Below are 20,436 nucleotides of genomic sequence, written 5' to 3' on the forward strand. Positions count from 1 at the left end.
ATGGGGATTAGGGAAGGCAGGGAGTGGGGTAGTGCAAATCAGGTAACTTACTAGAGAATTCTCGTCTTTCCAAATGGCACTAAAAAACCACTAAAGGATTTTCAACTGGTAGAGACGTTATTTGATTCCTAGCTTCAGTCTATGGGTACAGAAGTGGGTGGTGTTATCATTCTCAAGGGGTGAGCGCTTAGTCATAGGGTACTTTGGAGAAATGGCCTAGTCAGGACATTGTCAGCGTATGGCCATAATTCAACTCTTTTTTCATTTGCTTTAAGGAAAGAAGAAAAGTGTTCTTAAAATTAAGTCCTTCACCTCCCACTTATAACAATAAATAAAAGGACATTTTCTTTCAAATGTAAGGAAAAATTGACAGCTTTTAACTGCAATAGTATAGGTTTATAAAGGTAAAGTGATACTATATAGAGTCTCTAATCTCTACAGTTACTGTGGGTGGTTAAGTCCCAGAAACACTGATTTGTCATTCATTTATGATGCACAAGCATTCCAAAAAGTGTCGTGTGACTCAAACTCCTAGAAATTAGTTTCTGAAGGTGCCTTTGCTCTCTTATTTCACTAAGCTTGTAGAACTGGCCTGATTTGCTTACTACAAGTTAAACTTTATTCAGCTCTGACTTTTTAAAGCAATCCCTAAAATATTCCCCACTGTTTATTTTAAAGCATCTGAGGAAATAACCTGCTGTTTATGGGCAACTAGTCATAGAGTGGAGGGTGAAACTAGCCTTAGTGTGGGCAGGCCTGGGTGTGAATTCCTTCCAGACCCTTATTTGATTTGTAAACCTGAGTAAGTCTGTTTATTTTTAAACACTTCTGCACTGTATTTCTTCGCTCTGTAACATGGGTGTACGAGAATGTCCGTCTCTCTTTGGGTTATTATGATTAACAAAAAATACAAGTCAAGTACCTTGCCCAGAGCTTCCCATAGAGAGATACTGAATTCAAAGTAAATAAATTAAAAACTCTGATTTGCTGCTGTTTTCTCACATTGGGTATGTTAGGTACGTACCTTTAACAAATGTTTCCAGGGAAGAAAGACGGGGAGGCTGAGTTTTGGACAGCTCAGTAATTGTTTTAAAGAAGATAATGCCCTTAGAGTCAATTCTGTTGCACTTTTGTTGAAAAACTTAAGCTTGATGAAATATTAACTAAATTAGTTCTCTGTGTCATCTCTTAGAATCTTTCTCCAATTTCAGCCTGGACTTGTCCTTGAGTTACTTTCGAGGAGCAAAAAGGACCGTTACTTATTTCCATCTATTCAGATGGATTTCTTTTTCTTGTATCTTCTGCTGACACTTCATCTCCTACCTTACAACACAGAACAGAAATCTCCCTGGAAGGCTGAATTGCCTGGTGTTTGTTCAAGAACACCACATGATTTGACACATAATACATTAAGAAAAAAGGAGGATTTTATGTCCTACATATCAAAGGGAAAACCGTTTCAGTTAATTGAGTGGCACCTCGTCTGCTTTTGTACTCATCTTTTGGGTGTCTGGGGATAACCACGCTGAGGCGGCAGGAAGGCTGCGTTCCTGGCAGGAGAAGGGTCGAGGCTGGAAGGGAAAGCTCCGAGATCCAGGAGGAGGATGGCGCTTCCTTTCCTTCCTCAACCGCAGCCCATCCTGTAATTAGGGGAGCCAGTCAATCTGAGCTAGGCAATCACTGGTTTTCCATGAAATAATTACATTTCTTATGCTCTCGGACATGTACACCTCTAAAGCCCAAAAACAGAGAAAGATATTTTTCTTTCTCGTGAGTTGGGGGTTAGAAGAAGACAAGTGGAAGCGACGGCGTTACCGGGAGCGAACCAGTACAGTGTGGAAGAGGGAAGGATTCCGCGGGGGCGTCGAGCTCCGACTGCGCCGAGCTCCGCACTGCGCGTTGCAGGCACACACAGTACCTTGCACGTAGTCTGATAACTCTCGGAAGGGGAATAAAATGAGGCTTTTCTAACTTTCTGTACACCCAGGGAGCGCCGTCGCGTGTCTCGGCCTCAGCAGCGCCGGGGCAGGGGCTGGGGCTGGGGTGACAGCACCCCTACTTCTCAGGGCCGGGCTTCTCTTCCTGACTCCCAGCCGCCGGTGGCTGCCCGCGAGGCCAGCACACCGGGATGTCCACTCGCAGGGGCCCGCAGTGGGTAGGGGGGAAGCGCGACGCGTGGGTCGCGCTGGTCCCTTTCCTGGAAGGGCGCCCGACGCTGCCTCCGGGGCGGAGACTGCTCTGGCCACCGTGCACCCGGCGCGGCGATTCCACCCACCGCTGGCCGGCTCAGTGGGCGGCGGGTCTTGGCAGGCGGCGTTGGCGCGTAGGAAGCACAGGGGTCGCCCCCGCGGCCGCTGGGGCCCCGCGGCTCCCGCAGGTGCGCGCCGTGCTGGCCGGGTCCTCGCGTCCTCCCGCCGGGTGCCGGGCGGCGCGCCCGCCCCGCCCCCGTCCCCGCCCGCGGGCAGCCCGGGGCAGGGCCTGCAGCTGCGGCCGGAGAGCCGCGACCGGGCATGGGCTGGCGGCCGGCGGCGGAGGGCGGCTGAGGACTGCCGAGGGTCCGCGCCGTGGCCTCCCGTCGCCGCGCACGCTCCGCCGGACGGTGCTCCTGCCTGCAGCGGGCACCGAGCCCCCTGTCCTCAAAGACCCGGCCCCGCGGAGGCAGCGGCGGCTGGTGGTTCTCGCGGTCCCGCTCTGCGCCCGGCCGGGCGGGCGGCGCTGCCGCGGCGCGATGCGTTGAGCACGCGGAGGGCTGGTGGGCAGCACCCGGAGCCGACCCCATGGAAGCGGTGGGCGCCGGGCGGAGCCTGCGGGCGCGGCTGCCTCCGCTGCTGCTGCTGCTGCTCCTGCAGGTGGCGGGGCCGGCGGGCGCCCTGGCGGAGACCCTGCTGGACGCTCCGAAGGCCGTGGGCACCAGCTCCAGCCCGCCCAGCCCCGCGAGCGTGGTGGCTCCCGGAACGACGCCGTTCGAGGAAAGCCGGCTGCCGGTGTTTACCCTGGATTACCCCCACGTGCAGATTCCCTTCGAGATCACCCTATGGATCTTGCTGGCCTCTCTGGCCAAGATAGGTGAGCCGACTGGACCCGCGGGGTGTGCGAGAGGGTGATCGAAAGGGGGACCCCCCGGAGGGTGCATGGGTTGGCGAGGTGACCTTTAGATCGTGGCCGCCTTCCCCGGGACCAGGTCAGGACCGACAGATTAGAGCAGTTTGCGATTGAAAGGACCCCAGGAAGAGCAGGTTCCTGCTTTAGTTTGTAAGTGGACATCGGCCTTGGCAATGGCTCCAACGTCTTAGCCTGTAGAAACCTGAGAAATTGCCGCTTGCTTCTGCGTGGAATGCCAAGTTTGACAGTCCTTTGCCAAAGTTGAGTGAGACGTGTTTACAGAGGGAGTGGGCTGATGTGTATCAGTGTCACCTGCAGGGAGGGAGGCGCAGGCCAGCGTTGAAGCTAATGTGGCTGAAGCTCTGGATGGAGGAGGCAGGGATGCGTCCTGCCGTGTGCTGACTGCTGAGGTGCAGGAAAGGGGCCCAGGGACACCTGAGCACCTGCAATTACAGCAGGAGCGCCCAGTCTCCTCCCTCTTTGGGGCTGAGGCTGTCAGGAAGCTTTTGCTTTAGAGGTGACTGAGGCCAGTGAGGAGAGATGGATATTTAAAAGTAATTAACCCAGTTTTCACACCACCTTTAACTTCCCTTTGGAATGAAGAAACATCGAAATGTATTATCTCGTCTTCATTACCCCCTCCACACAAACTTTTATGTTACGATTGTGGTGCTTTCTAATAAGACAATATTATTCTTATTTTATATTTTAAAGACTTTTAAAGATGTTGGACTACTCCATATCACTACTGTTGTAATGACTCAAAGAAGCTGTTAGGTGAGAAGAATGCATGCTTTCCATGTGTTCTATGCCTTCACCCAGGGAGGTGGAGGCCGGTTTCTGTAAAGGATGAAGACATCTGGCCTGCCATCCTCAAGGAACCTACTGGTTGTATCAGGAAGGCGCTGAGTAGAGTGACAAGTTCAGAAAAGATAATATGGCAGGGTAGAGTGGCAGAGATCAGTTTCTCTTGATGCAGAGAAAGCATGAAAACTGGGTTTTCAACAATGACCAGGATCTGGTCAATTGGAGAGGAAAGGGGACAACTTTGCAGAGAAGTATAAAGAGCAGGTAGGAGGGATAGTTTATCAAAGGAGAGAAGTGGGGGTAGGTAAGCCTGAAGCCAACCTTCAGTGTCAGATTCAACCGATGACTTCTGTCAGTGGTGACTGGAGCAGCCCCATGCTTTCTCATGACTTTGCAGCCATTTCCTGGCTTTGACATGGTTCTACCAGTTGAGTGTGTTAATTTCACCTGAGAAAGGTCTATGAAGGGAAATGGGCTTCTCCATCTATCAAGCAGATAAGCACATTTATATAACATGTTGCTTCTAATAATTCATTTAGATGCCGTCTCTTCATATGGGCTTCACACAACAGCCCTGCTCTGTGTGGAGCGCCGGTTTTGATACTCACACTTGCCAGAGGTGGAAATTGGAGCGCATAGAGGTGGTGAGCCAAAGGCAGGGCTCTGTTCATTCTTCCTCTGTCTCATCCTCCATCCCTTGAGGACTGCTTTTGTGCTGTTTGCTTTACTGGTTCTCTGTTGCCATTTCTGCTACAGCTCTTTCCTGTGTTCTTCACCCCTGATTATTTTAATCAGGTTCATTACACTAATAATAGCCGCTAGTAGGCACAAAAGTTTATTGTCTCTAATTTTCACAGCCACCATCTCTGATATGTATGACTCCCTGTTTGATATAGGAGGAAACGGAGAAATGGGGAGGTTGGCTTGTGGGTGGTGAGCCAGAATTCTGTACAGGTCTGTGTCTGATGTCACTTCTTTGTGTTTGTCCTGGAGGCTTGTTCTGTTGTGGGGATGAAATGGGAGCACATAATATGTCTACCATCCTTAGAACAGCGCTGGGCAGGTCACAAGTGCCCCGTCCACACTGTCATCATTAGTAGCAGGGGTAGTGGCGGTGTGGTCAGAGTAAAGCAGTCATTGTCCTGGTTCTGGCAGGACAGTGCCTTTTCCACTGTCCTGGGCTGCCTCCTATGTTTTCCTACTCTGTCTTAGCCTCAGCCCTAGTCAGATGTTCTGATTCTGTGGGTTGCCTTTTTGTACTTGCTTTCTTCCCATCCTGTTCCATTCATTTTATTGGACTTTCTCACTTTCATTGTGTGGCATTTTGTTAACAAGTGTTTATGCTTGCTCGTGTAAGAGTTCACAGGTGTATTTAGCTTGGTTTCTCGGCCCAGATGTGTTTATATGCCCTGGCCCACTTCTGTTCTCCTTGCCACAGTGTCTGCTCTGTATCGCGGGTCACTGTGGAAATCATCGCACACTGCATTTGCCCCCCACCAATTCTGAAGTCCTTCACCGGCTACTATTTTATCTTTCCTTTTTATATCTGTATGTCCAGGAGTTGGTAACACAGATAGTTCACGTCTCCTATCCAGAGAGGGATCTGAGCAGCCAAATGGAAACTGCCATGAGTGGAGTGAAAGGGTATGGTTCTCCAGGTAGAAAGTAAATAGTTTTGTTTGTTGTTTGTTTTTGTTTTTGTCTTTTTCCAGACAGAGTGTCACAATGTTGCCCTTGGTAGAGTGCCATAGCGTCACAGCTCACAGCAACCTCAAACTCTTGGGCTTAAGCAAGTCTCTTGCCTCAGCCTCCCAAGTAGCTGGGATTACAGGTGCCCGCCACGACGCCTGGCTATTTTTTGTTGCAGTTGTCATTGTTTAGCTAGCCCAGGCCAGGTTCAAACCTGCCAGCTTGGGTGTATGTGGAAGGCACCCTAACCACTGTACTATGGGCACTGAACCAAGTATACAGTTTTATAGTGCACAAAGTCAGGGTCTTTTCTCTAGGTTCTTCCTATGTAGAGCTCAGCCTGCTGCTTCCACTGTGTTCCCCCAAGGAGCCTAGACAGGATCAGAAATCCGTAACCCCTTTTCCCACCTCCTGGGCCCTGAACTATCTGTTTGGCTTAGGGAAAACTGTCCTGGTACTGTGGGACTCTTTTACAGCCCATTAAATAGTCATATAGACATTCAAATTCTGTTTCAAGTTTTGCACTGGAGAAGCTATTATTTGAGGGTGGCTTATATGATTTAAGTTGCCAATACTTGGGAAAAAGGATGAATTGAGCTATGTAGGAGGAATGAGGCTATGAGGGAACACAAACGCTAATTTCCTGAAAAATACCATGGTTTCTGTTTGGGCACCTTTATTCCACATATCTGCTTTACCTGAACTTACCTGCTCCACAGAACATAGAGAAACATTGCTAGTGATTAAACAAAGATAACAGGTTGTCCGAAGTGGAGACTCCTGATAATATTTGTGGAGGTTTCAATAATGCCTGATGGTGAATTTAGAATGTGTTTTTTTTTTCTTTGCAGTACAATATAAAAGTAGAAATAATTATATTCAGAAGTAAGAGAACACATTTTGGCAAAGTGGCGAATGATTCAGCTTAACTTTTCATGGTTTTATCTGCTTATCAGGGAGAAATCAACTTTCTAATTATTTTGTCCAAAAAAAAAGTGGTTCTGTAGTTATAATATTTATTAAAAGTATGCTGGTGATGATGTCTATGTGTATGTGAAGTAGATTTAAGAAAAATAAACAAAAATAATAGCAAAGTTAGTACATCTTGGGAAAGCTTGAACAATTTGGCAAAAAACATTTCTTAATTTGTTTTTTACTTAGCTCCTCACATATGTGAACTTTTATTATTCTTTGACTCTGAATGTTTATATTTGAGCAACCGCTGATTATTTTTTCTTTTTACAATTAGAAATACACACGTTGCTTCGTCACTCCTGAATACAAGGATGAAGTTCATTAGCGTGAAATAACAAGTAGTCAAAGTATTAAGAAGAGAAGACTATCTTGATGTGTTGTAAGCGTGTCTCCTCTGATTTTCTTGCCCATGAAGTGGGTCAGTAGGGTTTGTGCTAACCTGGGTGAACTTGGGCATGCACTCTGTCTCTTCTCAAAGTTCAAGGACAGAGCACTGGTTCCCTTGCTGCCTAAAGTAGCAGAGTTTCCTTCCTTGTCCTGGGGTCTGCCTAATACCCTTTCCCCTATCTTGTGGTCATGTGGAGCTGGCCTGTTTGCCTTTCCTTCTAAGTGGCACCAGTCACTGTGCTCTTTCCATTTCCTTTGCCCCTAAATTTGGGATTAGGATACAGAGTTTTCACTTCTCTCCATCCAGCTATCTTGAAATTAAATAACCTGTATTCTTACTATTTTAAGGGAAAGGTAGAAAGCAGTTTGGCTCATAAAGATGACTCTTTAGGGCCCCAGGCTGTCCTGTATTTGAAATATGAAACCCAAGAGTTTGATAACTCTCTAAATTACAGAGATATGAATCTCTGAAAAACCTTATCTTTGCTCTAAGTCAGTTTCTCTTTGTCCTCTTTGGTTTTCTTGAAGTATATTCACCAGTGTGTTGGTTGGTGGATGGAGTTCATGGTCTTTACCCGTTGTTTGAACCACATCTGTCTGTGAACATGCATGTGTCGGTTCCTAATGGAGTGGAAAAAAAGAGTTCTGATTCCTCTCTTCGTCTACTGTTTTTCTGACTCATAGCTTTCTCATGTTTCCCCTAAAGACCAATTTAAGTGTCTTCTAAAATTTTGTCACTATACTCTCCGCCATAGTGTTTTTGTGCCCTTTATAGATAACTTCTTCATAAAATGAAGTTGTTACTCTGTATTAACTCTAACAATGAAAATGCTATCATTAATGAGATGCCTTACTTTTTACGGAATTCTTAAATATATCTTGAAGCCCTAAAAAACATTTTGTATAAAACTTTTCCTTGTATGGGTGGCGCCTGTGACTCAAAGGAATAGGGTGCTGGCCCTGTATGTCGGAGGTGGTGGGTTCAAACTCAGCCCCTGGCCAAAAACTGCAAAAAACAAACAAACAAACAAACAAAAAAAACCCTGTTCCTTGTATGTATAAAATACGAACTTGTAAAATCAAGTAAATTTGATGGTCTTTTGTAGATAGGTGGATTTTGACCAATGATTCTATTGCCTTAATGTCTATATGGTTTATCTATATCTTCTTGGATTTTGGTAATTTATATTTTTCTAGAAAATCATTATTTCATTGAATTTTAAATCTATTGGAATTAGATTCCTTTAATCATTTTTATGATTAAAATAAATCTCCAACTATCTGCATTTATGTTCTCCTTTTTACTCCCAATATTGTCAGTTTTGTCTTTCTTTACTTTGGTCCAAATTCTCTGAAGTTTATCTATTTTATACTTTTTGGGGGGTTGGTTTCTGATTCATCAGCTTCTGCTCTTACATTTATGATTTACTTCTATTATTTTAGTTTGTTTATTTAATTCTTGAATAGAAAGTTTAGCTCCTTAGTTGACTGCTGTAGTTCAGTGATTAGCACTCTGGTCTCACACTCTAGGGACGGGTGAGTTCAAACCTCACCTGGGCCTGATTTACAATGAAACAAAAAACGTTTAGCTCATTAATTGTTGAACTTACTTGTCTCTCCTATGTCTATTCCCACCTCACAAGGGTAATTGATCCCCCCCCAAAAACACTAATTGTTGAAAACATACTACTTTTAATAGCCCTAACAAAGTATTTTCATGAACCCTTGAGCTCCAGAATTGACATACACTTATACTAAAATGACATCAGTCTTATTAAAATGGACATTACTTTAATAGTTTACCTAGTTATTAAAATTCCTAATAAGTCATTTTACCATTATCAATTTCTCCAAAAGATGAGTATTTACTAATTCTCATCACAAAGTTGTGAACACCATATACTTAAGACGATGTCATGTCTTACATTAAGCATATTCACAGTACTCAAAATTTATGTATATTTGCATTTATTGCAAATAATTGTAACAATATGGAACATGGTGAGGAACAAAAAGATTTCCGGGGAATGATGCAAATTCAATAACACTTTCTGAATAAATTGAATGATGTTATCATGGCTATAAAGTAGCAAACCATGGATGCTCTGGGAGGAGAACTTAATATAATACACCAGTGATAAAGATGGAATGATGGCTGCTTGGTGGCTGTCCTCTCAGGGTGCTCAGCCACCAAATTAAAGGCCATAAAATCAATTTGGACTTCACGGAGATAAGTCAATACCTCATGAACCAAATAGGATTATTAAATGAAACTCTCCTTGAAAATGAATTCTCATGGTCCAAATGAGTATATTTGGAAAGCATGGTAGTATTTGCATTTAAGGCTAGAAATCTACCTTTCTGTTTTACTTTAGTTGCATTGCATTGTTTTGATATGTAGAGTTTTCATTGTCATTCAGCTCTTAGTATTTTTAAATTCCCACTGGTATTTTATCCTAACTCGAAAATTATTTAGTATTTTATTTTTTAATTAGTAAACATGTGGGAACTTGTGGTTATTTTTTATCTTATGTGTATTCTATTGTATTCTAATAGAATAGATATTGAATATGTGAACATCACATCACAAAGGTATGATATTGATTTGTAGTATTGATTGGTTATTTCTGATACTCTGCTATTTCTCAAGCTTTCTGGGTATGGATTTACTTTATTTTTCTTCCTTGAAACGTTTTTTGCTTCTATGTCTCTTGATTGTTGTTTCATGTTTTTGTTTTTTTTTAAATCTCTTTACATTTTTATGCTATTTCTTGGCTATTTTATGAGATAATTTTTCCAATTTACCATATTATTCTCAGTTTGTTTCTAATCTGGGGTTAACCTACTCATTGGATTTTAAATTTTAATTGTATTTTCCTTTAACTTTTCAGGTCCTTTTCCAAGTCTATTTGTGTTTTGTTCATATAACTGTGCTGTATAATTATAGTTTTGATTTTCCTCCTTTCATTTCTTTATTCATTTAAACTGTCACTTTATAGTCTTTCAGATTGGTCTTGGGATGTTAATATATATTATCATTTCTGAATTTCCTTTTGGATATTTATTTCGTTATGAGGATTGTAAGCTTAAATTTAGAAAGGGATATTTATTACAAAATGGTTTTAAATATGCTTCTTGCTGAGATCTCGGATTTCAATGATTATTTCTTTAACATGGTTTCCCTATGTGATTCAAGTACTATAGATACGTGTATAGACCTTATACTTGTATGTGGTATGATATAGACTTGAAGTTTGTTTTTTTTTTTTGCAGCTTTTGGCTGTGGCCAGGTTTGAACTCACCACCTCCAGTATGTGGGGCTGGCACCCTATTCCTTTGAGCCACAGGCGTGCCCTAGACTTGAGTTTTATAATCACAGGTTAATTTCCCCTGGCTCAAGACCATCAAGAGTTGATACATTTTCTTCTCTTTCTCCTAGGCTACAAACATTTATCTCTCTCTCTCTTTACTTATTTAGGACAAAGTAGCCCTTGAAAACCCAGAAATTTATGCAAGGGTCCATCCTTTAGTAGTCTGAAGTCAGATTCTCTTCACGTAGGGTGTTAAAATGCCAGGTCCTAGCACATAGGGCATGCATAGATGTCTGGAATTTTCCTGGGGCTTGAAATCCTACAGACATCTCTTACTTTGATTTCTTTTATTTCTGACCTCCAACCACTTTTCTTTATTTTGAACTTGGCTAGATATTAAGACATTTGTAGTGTTAAAATGCCAGGTCCTAGCACATAGGGCATGCATAGATGTCTGGAATTTTCCTGGGGCTTGAAATCCTACAGACATCTCTTACTTTGATTTCTTTTATTTCTGACCTCCAACCACTTTTCTTTATTATTATTATTTTTTTTTTGTAGAGACAGAGTTTCACTTTATTGCCCTCGGTAGAGTGCCGTGGCGTCACACAGCTCACAGCAACCTCCAACTCCTGGGCTTAGGCGATTCTCCTGCCTCAGCCTCCCGAGCAGCTGGGACTATAGGCGCCCGCCACAACGCCCGGCTATTTTTTTGTTGCAGTTTGGCCGGGGCTGGGTTTGAACCCGCCACCCTCGGTATATGGGGCCGGCGCCCTGCCCACTGAGCCATAGGCGCCGCCCCACTTTTCTTTATTTTGAACTTGGCTAGATATTAAGACATTTGTAGTGGGAGGAGGCTCTATTTGTTGGATATTTCAATGACATAATACATAGTACTTTGAAGAGTTGCATACCAAGGGGGAGGTCAGGGACCGTTTGTTTTCACACATCCTTGATTATCCCCATTGGTTTACAACCGTTAAAGAAGTGCTTGCTGTACAGTGTTTGACGTCCATGGTTGTATTCTTCTCATAGACCAGCGGTTCTCAACCAGTGGGTCACGACCCACAGGAACTATATTAAAGGGCTGCGGCGTTAGGAAGGTTGAGAATGACTGTCATAGACGATTGTATGGCTTCTCTTTAACATCAAGCAAAAATAATGTGCACTTTCCTAGTTCTTCTATTTGAAGGATGTGGGGCTGTGACTAAAGTGCCTTTGTTTTGTCTTGTATATTTTCATGCTTGGATAGAAGAGGAAAACTCCGAAGTTGTGGAGGCATTGGACCTAAGTTTTAGAAAACGTGCTTCCAGATTAGAAGTAGGAAGATGCTGTTGTAATTCCAGTTCTGTCATTCACTTGAACCTATGACCCTGGCCAGTCTTCACCTTCTTGGTTCTCCCATTAAATTAATAGAAGTAAGGTTGTGTATCTGTTTAGTGTTTCCATATAGATAAGAAGCGATTCTCTGTAGGAAAAGAAATCATTTATAACAAAGCTTTTACTTTTATAGCAAATGAAACTTAAGCCAAGAGAAACATGTGTTTATTATATGAAAGTGATGTGTAGACATCAGCATATTGTGCCTCTCAATGACATACGTACAATTACAGGTTGCTGTCTTGCAATTACCTCTGTTAAATGTAATGAATCATAATTGATGTACTTCCTGCAGTAGTCTTGTACATTGTTCATGGTTATACACAGGCATTCAACTCTTGATTTGTCAAGTTCATCCCTTGTATGAAGATGACTCGTATTCCTTTTCCTCTCTATTAAGTCCAATAGGTAGGGCAGGGAGTTCCTCTGTGTGGCTGCCCCAGAAACATACCTTACAGATGAATTCCATGTTATTGCTTTGTGTTGGCATACAAAGGCTCACAAGGGAAAGACAGAAGAGAAAAATCAAACTCACATTTAGAATTTTCATTTACAAATGAATCAGATCATGTATGCCTGCCCTGCATGGACAAGCACTCAAAAGGGGCTTAAGGGTCTTGTTGTCCACAGAAAGGTCCTTAGGAAGTCACAGGGCAAGGGAACGCTGTAGTTCTGTGACTGGTCATTCAGCTACTTCCAATTCCTGGGCCTGTTTTCTAAGGATCCAGCAGCTGGGAAACTTGAGCAGTGTAATGCAACCAGTGTCATGTTTTCTTATGGCATAGGATGGTGCAGGGGGCTGAGACTAGGGAATCTCTCTATCACAATTTTTTTAGTAAAATAATAATTGTTAACAAGGATAGAAGATTATTCTCTGCTAGATGCTTGGGCCAAATTCTTCATATTCATTCTCTTATTCAGTCCTCTAAGGTTGGCACCATTATTAACCCAAGTTTTAAAAAGTAGATGAGGAAATAGGTCTAGGAACTATTTTGGTAACTGTCTAAGGCATCACAGTTATCAAGTGGCAGGGGTAGAATAGCTAGTTCTTTAACAGCGATGCATCTCGCACTTCCCCCATCACTCATGGAAACGAATATTAAAGCATCAGGCTTCCTTCCAACCCAGAGCACCTCCCAGAGTTCAACCTTACCCGTTCTTCCCCTGGAACCCTGGACCTGGATTTGCATCTCATGCTAGACTCTTCTTACCTCAGTAGGACCCTCTGAGATTGTCGTTGTAAAAAGTTGCATAGCACAGAATGAGCTAATAAAAAGGCAAGCTGGTGGAACTTGTTAGTAGTGCCAGATCTGCAACATCAGTCTAGACCAGCAGTTCTCAACCTGTGGGTGGCGACCCATAGGAAATGTATTAAAGGGCCGTGGCATTAGGAAGATAGAGAACCACTGGTCTAGACCTTCAGAATCTTGGTCTAGCCCTTCTTACCATCCCTGACTTAGGGAATGTAGAATTTTAATGCTTCTGAAATACACCTCTAACATGTTAAAGATTTGTAGGTGAAAGAAAGGATCAACCCATAAGAACTTGTGCTACCATGCAGATTCCAACAGGCCAAAGTTTAACCCCTACAGATTTACAAGAGAAAAGATATTAAATGTGTTTCATTGTTGCACACACACCAATGTATATTGCATAGCATATGCAAATATGCACAGGCAGAAACATGCACACACAAATGACATTCATTAGGATGTGAGGCCCATGAGGGGAGGGAACTTGTCCATTTGATTCACAATCTAGAACAGTGCCTGGTACATAGTAGGTACTGGATAAGTAATTACTGAGTAAATTAATAAATAAATCATACTTAGAGAAACTTCTTGTTTCAGGTAGTAATTAAAATAACCACTCCTCCTTGTTTATCCATGATACTCATGGTGTACTTTGGTTGTCCTGGCACATAGAAAATTATTGTGCCCTTTAAAATATTCTAGTTTGGATGATGTTTACTTAGAAGGTGTATACTGCCAGGCACAGTGGCTCATGCCTGTAATCCCAGCACTCTGGGAGGCTGAAGCGGGTGGACTGCTTGAGGTCAGGAGTTTGAGACCAGCTTGAGTAAGAGCAGACCCTGTCTCTAAAAAATAGCTGGGCATTGTGGCTGTTTATATATTACGGCTGTCTTCCCCTGGAACTCTGGTCCTGCATTTGCGTCTCATGCTAGGCTCTTCTTACCTCGCTAGGACCCTCTGGGATTGGGAGGCTAAGGCAAGAGAATCGCTTAAGCCCAAGCGTTTGAGGTTGCTGTGACTGTGTCTCAAAAAGAAAAAAAAGGCATATGCTGTTATAGAACGTACAACATAGAACATACTTTGAGCAATAACTTAAATTCTGGTGTCTAAAATCTCAATCCTGCTAAAAAGTAGCTGTGGATTTTGGGTGAATTGTTTAATTTATTTCACCTGTTATTTCATCTGCACAATGGGCAAATTGTAGTAGCTTCTTCATTAGGTTGTTACCAATGAGGATACAGTATTTGCCATCTTATAGACTTTAGAAATTTGGATAGCCTTGGTTAAGAACAGATGTTTTGCTTCCTTCCCCAAAGTATAACAGTATGAAAGTCTATTTTACCCATTTCTTCCATAACAAGTTGTTAGATCGTCTGATCTCTTGCTGTTTGTGTTATGAACAGGTTTCTTTCTAAATCATACATATTTCAGCTTCCAATTTTGCATAATTAAAAAAATCATTTTTTTCTGCTTTCACTAAGTTAGTTCACAATGGAAAAGAAAGGCAATGCACAAGCTTTGTTTTAGCTCAGGTTCCTATCTTAGAAACTAAAGGGTGAACAGCCAGGCATAGTAGGTGGAAGGCAGAAAACTGACTCGGCAGGCAGGTGAGACCTTCCCGGTAGCAGCAGGCTCTCTGCACCTTTCTCCTGACATTTCCGGGGAAGCCCAGAGACCCTGGGTCTTCTCGTGTCTTCAGGGTCCACAGACTTGTCAAGTCACGCACACATGGGGATACATATTTTTCAGTGGATGCTTTCTAAGTCCTCTTGAGCTTTTTGTACAAACGACAATTCTTTTTTTTTTTTTGTAGAGACAGAGTCTCACTTTATTGCCCTCGGTAGAGTGCCGTGGCCTCACACGGCTCACAGCAACCTCCAACTCCTGGGCTTCAGCGATTCTCTTGCCTCAGCCTCCCGAGTAGCTGGGACTACAGGCGCCCACCACAACGCCCGGCTATTTTTTGGTTGCAGTTCGGCTGGGGCCGGGTTTGAACCCGCCACCCTCGGTATATGGGGCCGGCGCCCTACCGACTGAGCCACAGGCGCCCAAACGACAATTCTTTAGGAATCTAGATTGGAAAACATTTTACAGTCCTCGGCTCTACCAACTGAGCTATCGAAGGGGCCGGATTGGAAAACATTTTAAAGCAAAGTGCTGTCTAAAGTAATTATTGGTATTTTAAATCTGTCAACCACAGCTCTTCATCACGAGTGTTCTAAGGCAGAATCATAAATCAACTGTATATTTTTTCTGAAAAACACTAGAAGGGTGGGCAGTGCCTGTGGTTCAAAGGGGTAGGGCACCGGCCCCATATACCAGAGGTGGCAGGTTCAAACCCAGCCCTGGCCAAAAACTGCAAACTAACAAACAAACAACAACAACAACAAAACACACACTAGAAGAGTGAGGAGAAATTGAGAAATTACAGCTTTTACTCTCTTTTCTATGTGATTGCAAGTCCTATTCTTCAGGGTTGGGAAGGATACATTGTGTCAACACTCCCTGGTTTGCTTACTTAGGAGAATGGCATCATTGTGAATTTCTGGAAAGGTGCTGGAGATGCTAAGTCTGGTTGTAGGAGCTCATGTTTTTAAGGGAAATCAGAAGGCATAAGCACCTGTGCAAAATAGTCTGGTCCTGAGCGCTCTACATCCTCCCACCCAGGCTTACTTTTTTCTGAGCTTTTATCACTGTCTGACATGTGATTATTTATTTAAGAGTTGGCTGTTCACTCCTGTTCATTCCTCCTAAGGGAAGCTCCAGAGCCATCAGACTCTGTTTTTTTTTTGGTCTGTTTATAATGTGTATAGTTACAGCTAATAAAACCTGCCTCCCCAGTAACATTGTTTTATGTTTTCAATAGTTTCAGATTGCATTCTACTTTTTTTAATTGAAGAAATGATTTATTTATGTGTATAACTATAAAGGATTCATACATGTAAGTGTAAAGGATTCATATATATGAGTGTTCATGTATGTGTATTTTTTCGTCGTTGTTGGGGATTCATTGAGGGTACAATAAGCAGACAGAGGGAAAGGGGGAGGGGGGGTGGAGCCTTGGTGTGTGCCACACCTTTTGGGGGCAAGACACGATTGCAAGAGGGATGTTACCTTACAAATGCAATCAGTGTAACATTGCATTCTACTTTAAACCTCATGAGTCTGTATTTTGTTTTGTGACTGCCGACATTCATGCCCTCACATTCTGAGTTGCGCTCATGAGTGCTAATGGTTTTGCTAAAGGGATTTACTTGATAAAATAGCTAATTTATGTACTTAATGGCTTGACTCCCTCTGCAGTGATTTTTTTTATAAAATCTTTTTATTTGGTCTTGATGTTTCAATTTTGTGTTTTGAGGCCACTGAAAGGAAGAGAGCTGTTACTGTTTCTAAATCTCAGAACAAATGTCCACAATTGGCAAGTCTCCAACTCTCCATTTTCCACTGAATGTGTTGGTAGGTTTACCTGTTATTTTAATGGGACGTAGTAATTATGGTAACCATGTAACTATAAGAAACTCCATGGTTCCTAATTGCAACCATAAGCAAATGGAAAAGTGTGTAGATGTGCAAAGCCCACTGAGTTGGTAACAGAAGTCAGGGAGGAGGCAAAGGATAGAATTCTAGGAGGTTCAGGAAACAGTGTAACGTACCAAATAAGGTGGTTTCTTAGTTTAGCTTGAGCCACCCATATTTCCCCTACCATGTACATAACTAATTGGTGACTGCAGATGAGTGTTAGCAACCACTTAATTGAAAAATGAAATTAGGTAGCAATTACTGACAGTTGTGGGTTCCTTTACTATACTTTGATCTATTTATTTTAAGCAAGTGGTAAATTTGTTTAGAAGGCGAGCACTCGAAGGAATAAAAACCCAGGAGAAAATCAAGCTCCCACCCAAGATGGTAAGGTGGGTGCGGTAGAAGCCCTGGAAAACCTCATACGACTTAATGATAGCAGTGTGCAAACAACAAAGCCCAAATGCGCATAAATCATTTACTAACAGCATGGGTTGAAAGGATAACAAATCCTAGGATTTAACATTTAGCCTGGGGCAATAGAGTAAAAATTGCTTTCAACCCTTGGCCAACATGGAAAGTTTTGAATCGAGGTTACAGTATACCAGAGCCCTTATCACCACTGGGTGATCACAGTGCTCCTTCCCTCCGTTTGACTGTGCAAACGGTCTATTCAGATATAGTCACCTTGGATTCTTTAATTCTTTTATTTATTTATTTATTTATTCATTCATACAGGGTCTCATTATGTTGCCCTTGGTAGAGTGCTGTGGTGTCACAGCTCATAGCAATCTCCAACTCTTCAGCTTAAATGATTCTCTTGCCTCAGCCTCCCAAGTAGCTGGTACTACAGGTGCCTATCACAACACCTTGCTATTTTTTTATTGTTGTAGTTGTAGTTGTTATCCTTGTTTGGCAGGACCGGACCTGGTTTGAACCCACCAGCTCCTGTGTATGTGGCTGGTGCCCTAGCCGCTGAGCCTATAATTTTTTTAAATAACACCTACACCCTGCAAATTTTTACCCTCATCAGGAGCTCTTCCAATCTCATCCTTTTGGTCAAACTTCTTCATGAGATGGTTATTCTAAATGGGGGGTTATTCTAAAATGGGGGGGAGGGGTTAGGGAGGAAGGAAGAAAGAGAACAATAAGAAAGTAGAGGGCCTTGAGCCACAAGGAGATGAAACTCAGTTAAGGTAAAGATGTCTGAATCATAGAAGAGCTGTTAAATCTGTTTCAAAGCTCTAAAACCTAAACCTGCAGTCCTACCAGATTGAGAGCAAGTTCTGTGGGGACTCTGCTGTACCTCACAGGAAACACGAGCCCAGGACTTTTCTAAATAAGAACAGTCTGTGTGTCCAAGGGCACCTCTCAGTATTTAACTAGCAGGATCTTGTTTCTCACCTGGCTATATTAGAAATTTCTTTGGCATCTCTGGATAACTTTTCTTGGCTTGAGGAGACACACCTTTCACACCCAGATATGATACATACGGAAACAAATTGAAAACTGTCTAGTGTCATCATTATTACTTCCTGGGGCTAAGTCGCACTGCTGGCACAGCTAAGCCGACCAGGATTTCTGAGCTGTCTAGAGGGTGCGGTGTGTGTATTTCATCTTCACTGCCCTCTGCTCATGGAGCATTTCGAAGAATGCACATGACACAAACCCAGCATTGTTCTTCTCTTGAATGCCAGGGAATCTGAGCATGCCAATGGCAAAAATGGAACATCTTCAGAAGCAGAAGGTGTCTCTTATTCCTAACCCTCTGGCCTTCAAACAGGAGAATGGGCCTCGTTTCTTCTTTGTCTCCTTCTTCTTTTTCTTTTTTATTTTTTAATTATTATTATTCTTTTTTTTGAGATAGTCTCACTCACTTGTCCAAGGCTAGAGTGCCCTCTCATCAGACTAGTTCACCCCAACCTCACACGCCTGGGTTTAAGCAATTCCTCCCTCAGGCTCCCGAGTAGCTGGGACCATAGGTGCCTGCCACCACACCTGGCTAATTTTTCTATTTTTAGTAGAGATGTAGCCTGCTCTTGCTTAGGCTGGTCTTGCACTGCTAAGCTCAAGGGCTCCTCCTGCCTCAGCCTCCCCAGATGGTAGCATTACAGGAGTGAGCCACCGAGCTTGGTGGAGAATGGGCCTCATTAACAGAGTAATCTAAGATGCTCTCCTTCAGCAGAATCAGCCCAGGAAGAAAAGGAGGCAATTAGTTTTGGATTTTTGAAAACCATTTAGTGGTAAACAATGGAATATAGAAGTCAAAACCATGGATAAGCATAAATAAAAAGAGAGACCTAATATTTACAGAAAAGTACACTGCTTATTTATCTATTTCTTTACATTTCTTGCCTAAAACTATAAGCTCAGTTTCTTTCTTATCTTGAAAAGGAAGAAGGTGATTTGCTTTGTACAAGATCAATGCATAAAATAATTCACTACCTATACTTTACAAAGTTGCTGACTAGCCCATCTCTTGCATGTCAATCTCTTTCCTCAATTTCTGAGGGAAAATAGTGGGATTTTGTACCACAGAAGCAAGCAGCTGTCTAGAAGCCACGGCCCATGACTGTCACCATTGGAACAGATTTCAGGGAGATGTTAGGGAGGGAGGCATAGAAATGCTGTAAGGCCTTAAGATGGGGAGCTGCATCAATGGAGATGTTCATTTTACAATACGCTTTGGATGTGTGCCTCCCTGGCAGCCCGGGGGCCTTCACCTGTGACTTGCCTGCCCAGAACCACTTTGGAAGCTGAAGCGCAGAGAGACTCTGGTGCTATTTGTCCAACCCTCAAGGTCCCTGTAAACCGAAGGATTCAGTTCCAGGAGCATCTATCTGGACCACCCTATTTCTGCTCAGAGGGTAGTTCTTCCAGATCACCTTGCTTGTACATCAAGAGTATATTCATTCTTTTATCGATTTCTGACTTTTCTTAAAATCCAGAAAGGTATAGTGTCTTTTGTTTCCATGTCAAATTACTGAAAGCAGCGTCTCCAGCTGCCTTTGCTTTTGGCCCATGTGGATGCTTCCTTTTGTGTGACAGGAAGCTCTCTGTCAGCATCGGATACAATGTCTTCCGTGAAGCAAAACTACCTAGAAGGGTCTGTGGTTTGTGGATGACACTGTGGGTGTGTGTGCACACCTTGGACTATGCACACCTCCACACACACTCAACAACTTTCAAGTCTCTCAAGAGTCATTGTAAGGGTACTAACCATGAAATGTCTGGTTCTGATTGTTTGAGGAATCTTAGAAAAACACTTTTCTAATTCATTACGTGTAGCCCAATTCATTGGGTTCAACCTAATGTACAGAGGAAAATATAATATTGTAATCAATCTTGTTTGCTGGCAGCCCAGGACTGTGACTAATGAGACTGGAAATGAAGAAAGAAAGAATTTAATGCAGGTAGTGAGGTGGCCAGGGCATGAGTCAAATCCTGTGTCCATCCCTGGCTTGGGGATCAGAGTAGTGTTCAGCTGGAAGCCAGTGGAGAGACTTGTAGGACCCTGCAAGTTCTCTCAACTTACAGAAAGGAATTTCACCAGCTGTGTGTGGCACCCTGGACCTGCAAGAAACTTTGTGCGTTGATAGAAATCAGCTATAGGGCCTCAGCAGGGATAGCTGAGGGGTTGAACCTTTGTCTGCTCCCTTAAAGGATTGGAGGCCTGTGCTACAGTTCATGGGATTTCAATGTCTAAGCTGAGTTCTCCTTGCTGAGGTTGAGACTTGATGTCTGGAGTCTAAAAAGAATGGCAGGTAGGAATAGAATGGAAGGATTCGCCCTTCCCGGATCTCCACTGTGGACTTGAAAAATGTTGGAGAAATCTTAGCAAAATATTTTTCTGACCCTTGGCTTTTTGATCCTGAGGTCCAGACACATGGCAGCCAGCATGAGCCCTGTCAGTGTGAGACTGGAGGGTTCAGGGTGGGTGTAGCCAGCTGGCGAACTGGGAAGCTCCTGCCCAGATGAAGGCCCTGCCCACCTGTGCTGATTGCCACTTT

At 43.1% G+C, this 20,436-nt stretch overlaps 1 protein-coding gene across 1 annotated transcript in view; it reads left to right on the top strand.

Annotated features, from left to right (window-relative positions):
* Window positions 1–2,416: 2,416 nt before the first annotated feature.
* SLC9A2 (solute carrier family 9 member A2) overlaps window positions 2,417–20,436 on the top strand; it is a 109,932-nt gene continuing 91,912 nt past the window's right edge. The window contains exon 1 of the mRNA XM_053589892.1: window positions 2,417–3,066. Coding sequence (XP_053445867.1) covers window positions 2,778–3,066 — 289 coding nt within the window. The 5' untranslated portion in view covers window positions 2,417–2,777. The remainder of the gene's footprint in view (window positions 3,067–20,436) is intronic.

The sequence above is a fragment of the Nycticebus coucang genome, chromosome 4 (genome assembly GCF_027406575.1).
Source record: "Nycticebus coucang isolate mNycCou1 chromosome 4, mNycCou1.pri, whole genome shotgun sequence".
In the NCBI taxonomy this organism is placed as follows: Eukaryota; Metazoa; Chordata; class Mammalia; order Primates; family Lorisidae; genus Nycticebus; species Nycticebus coucang.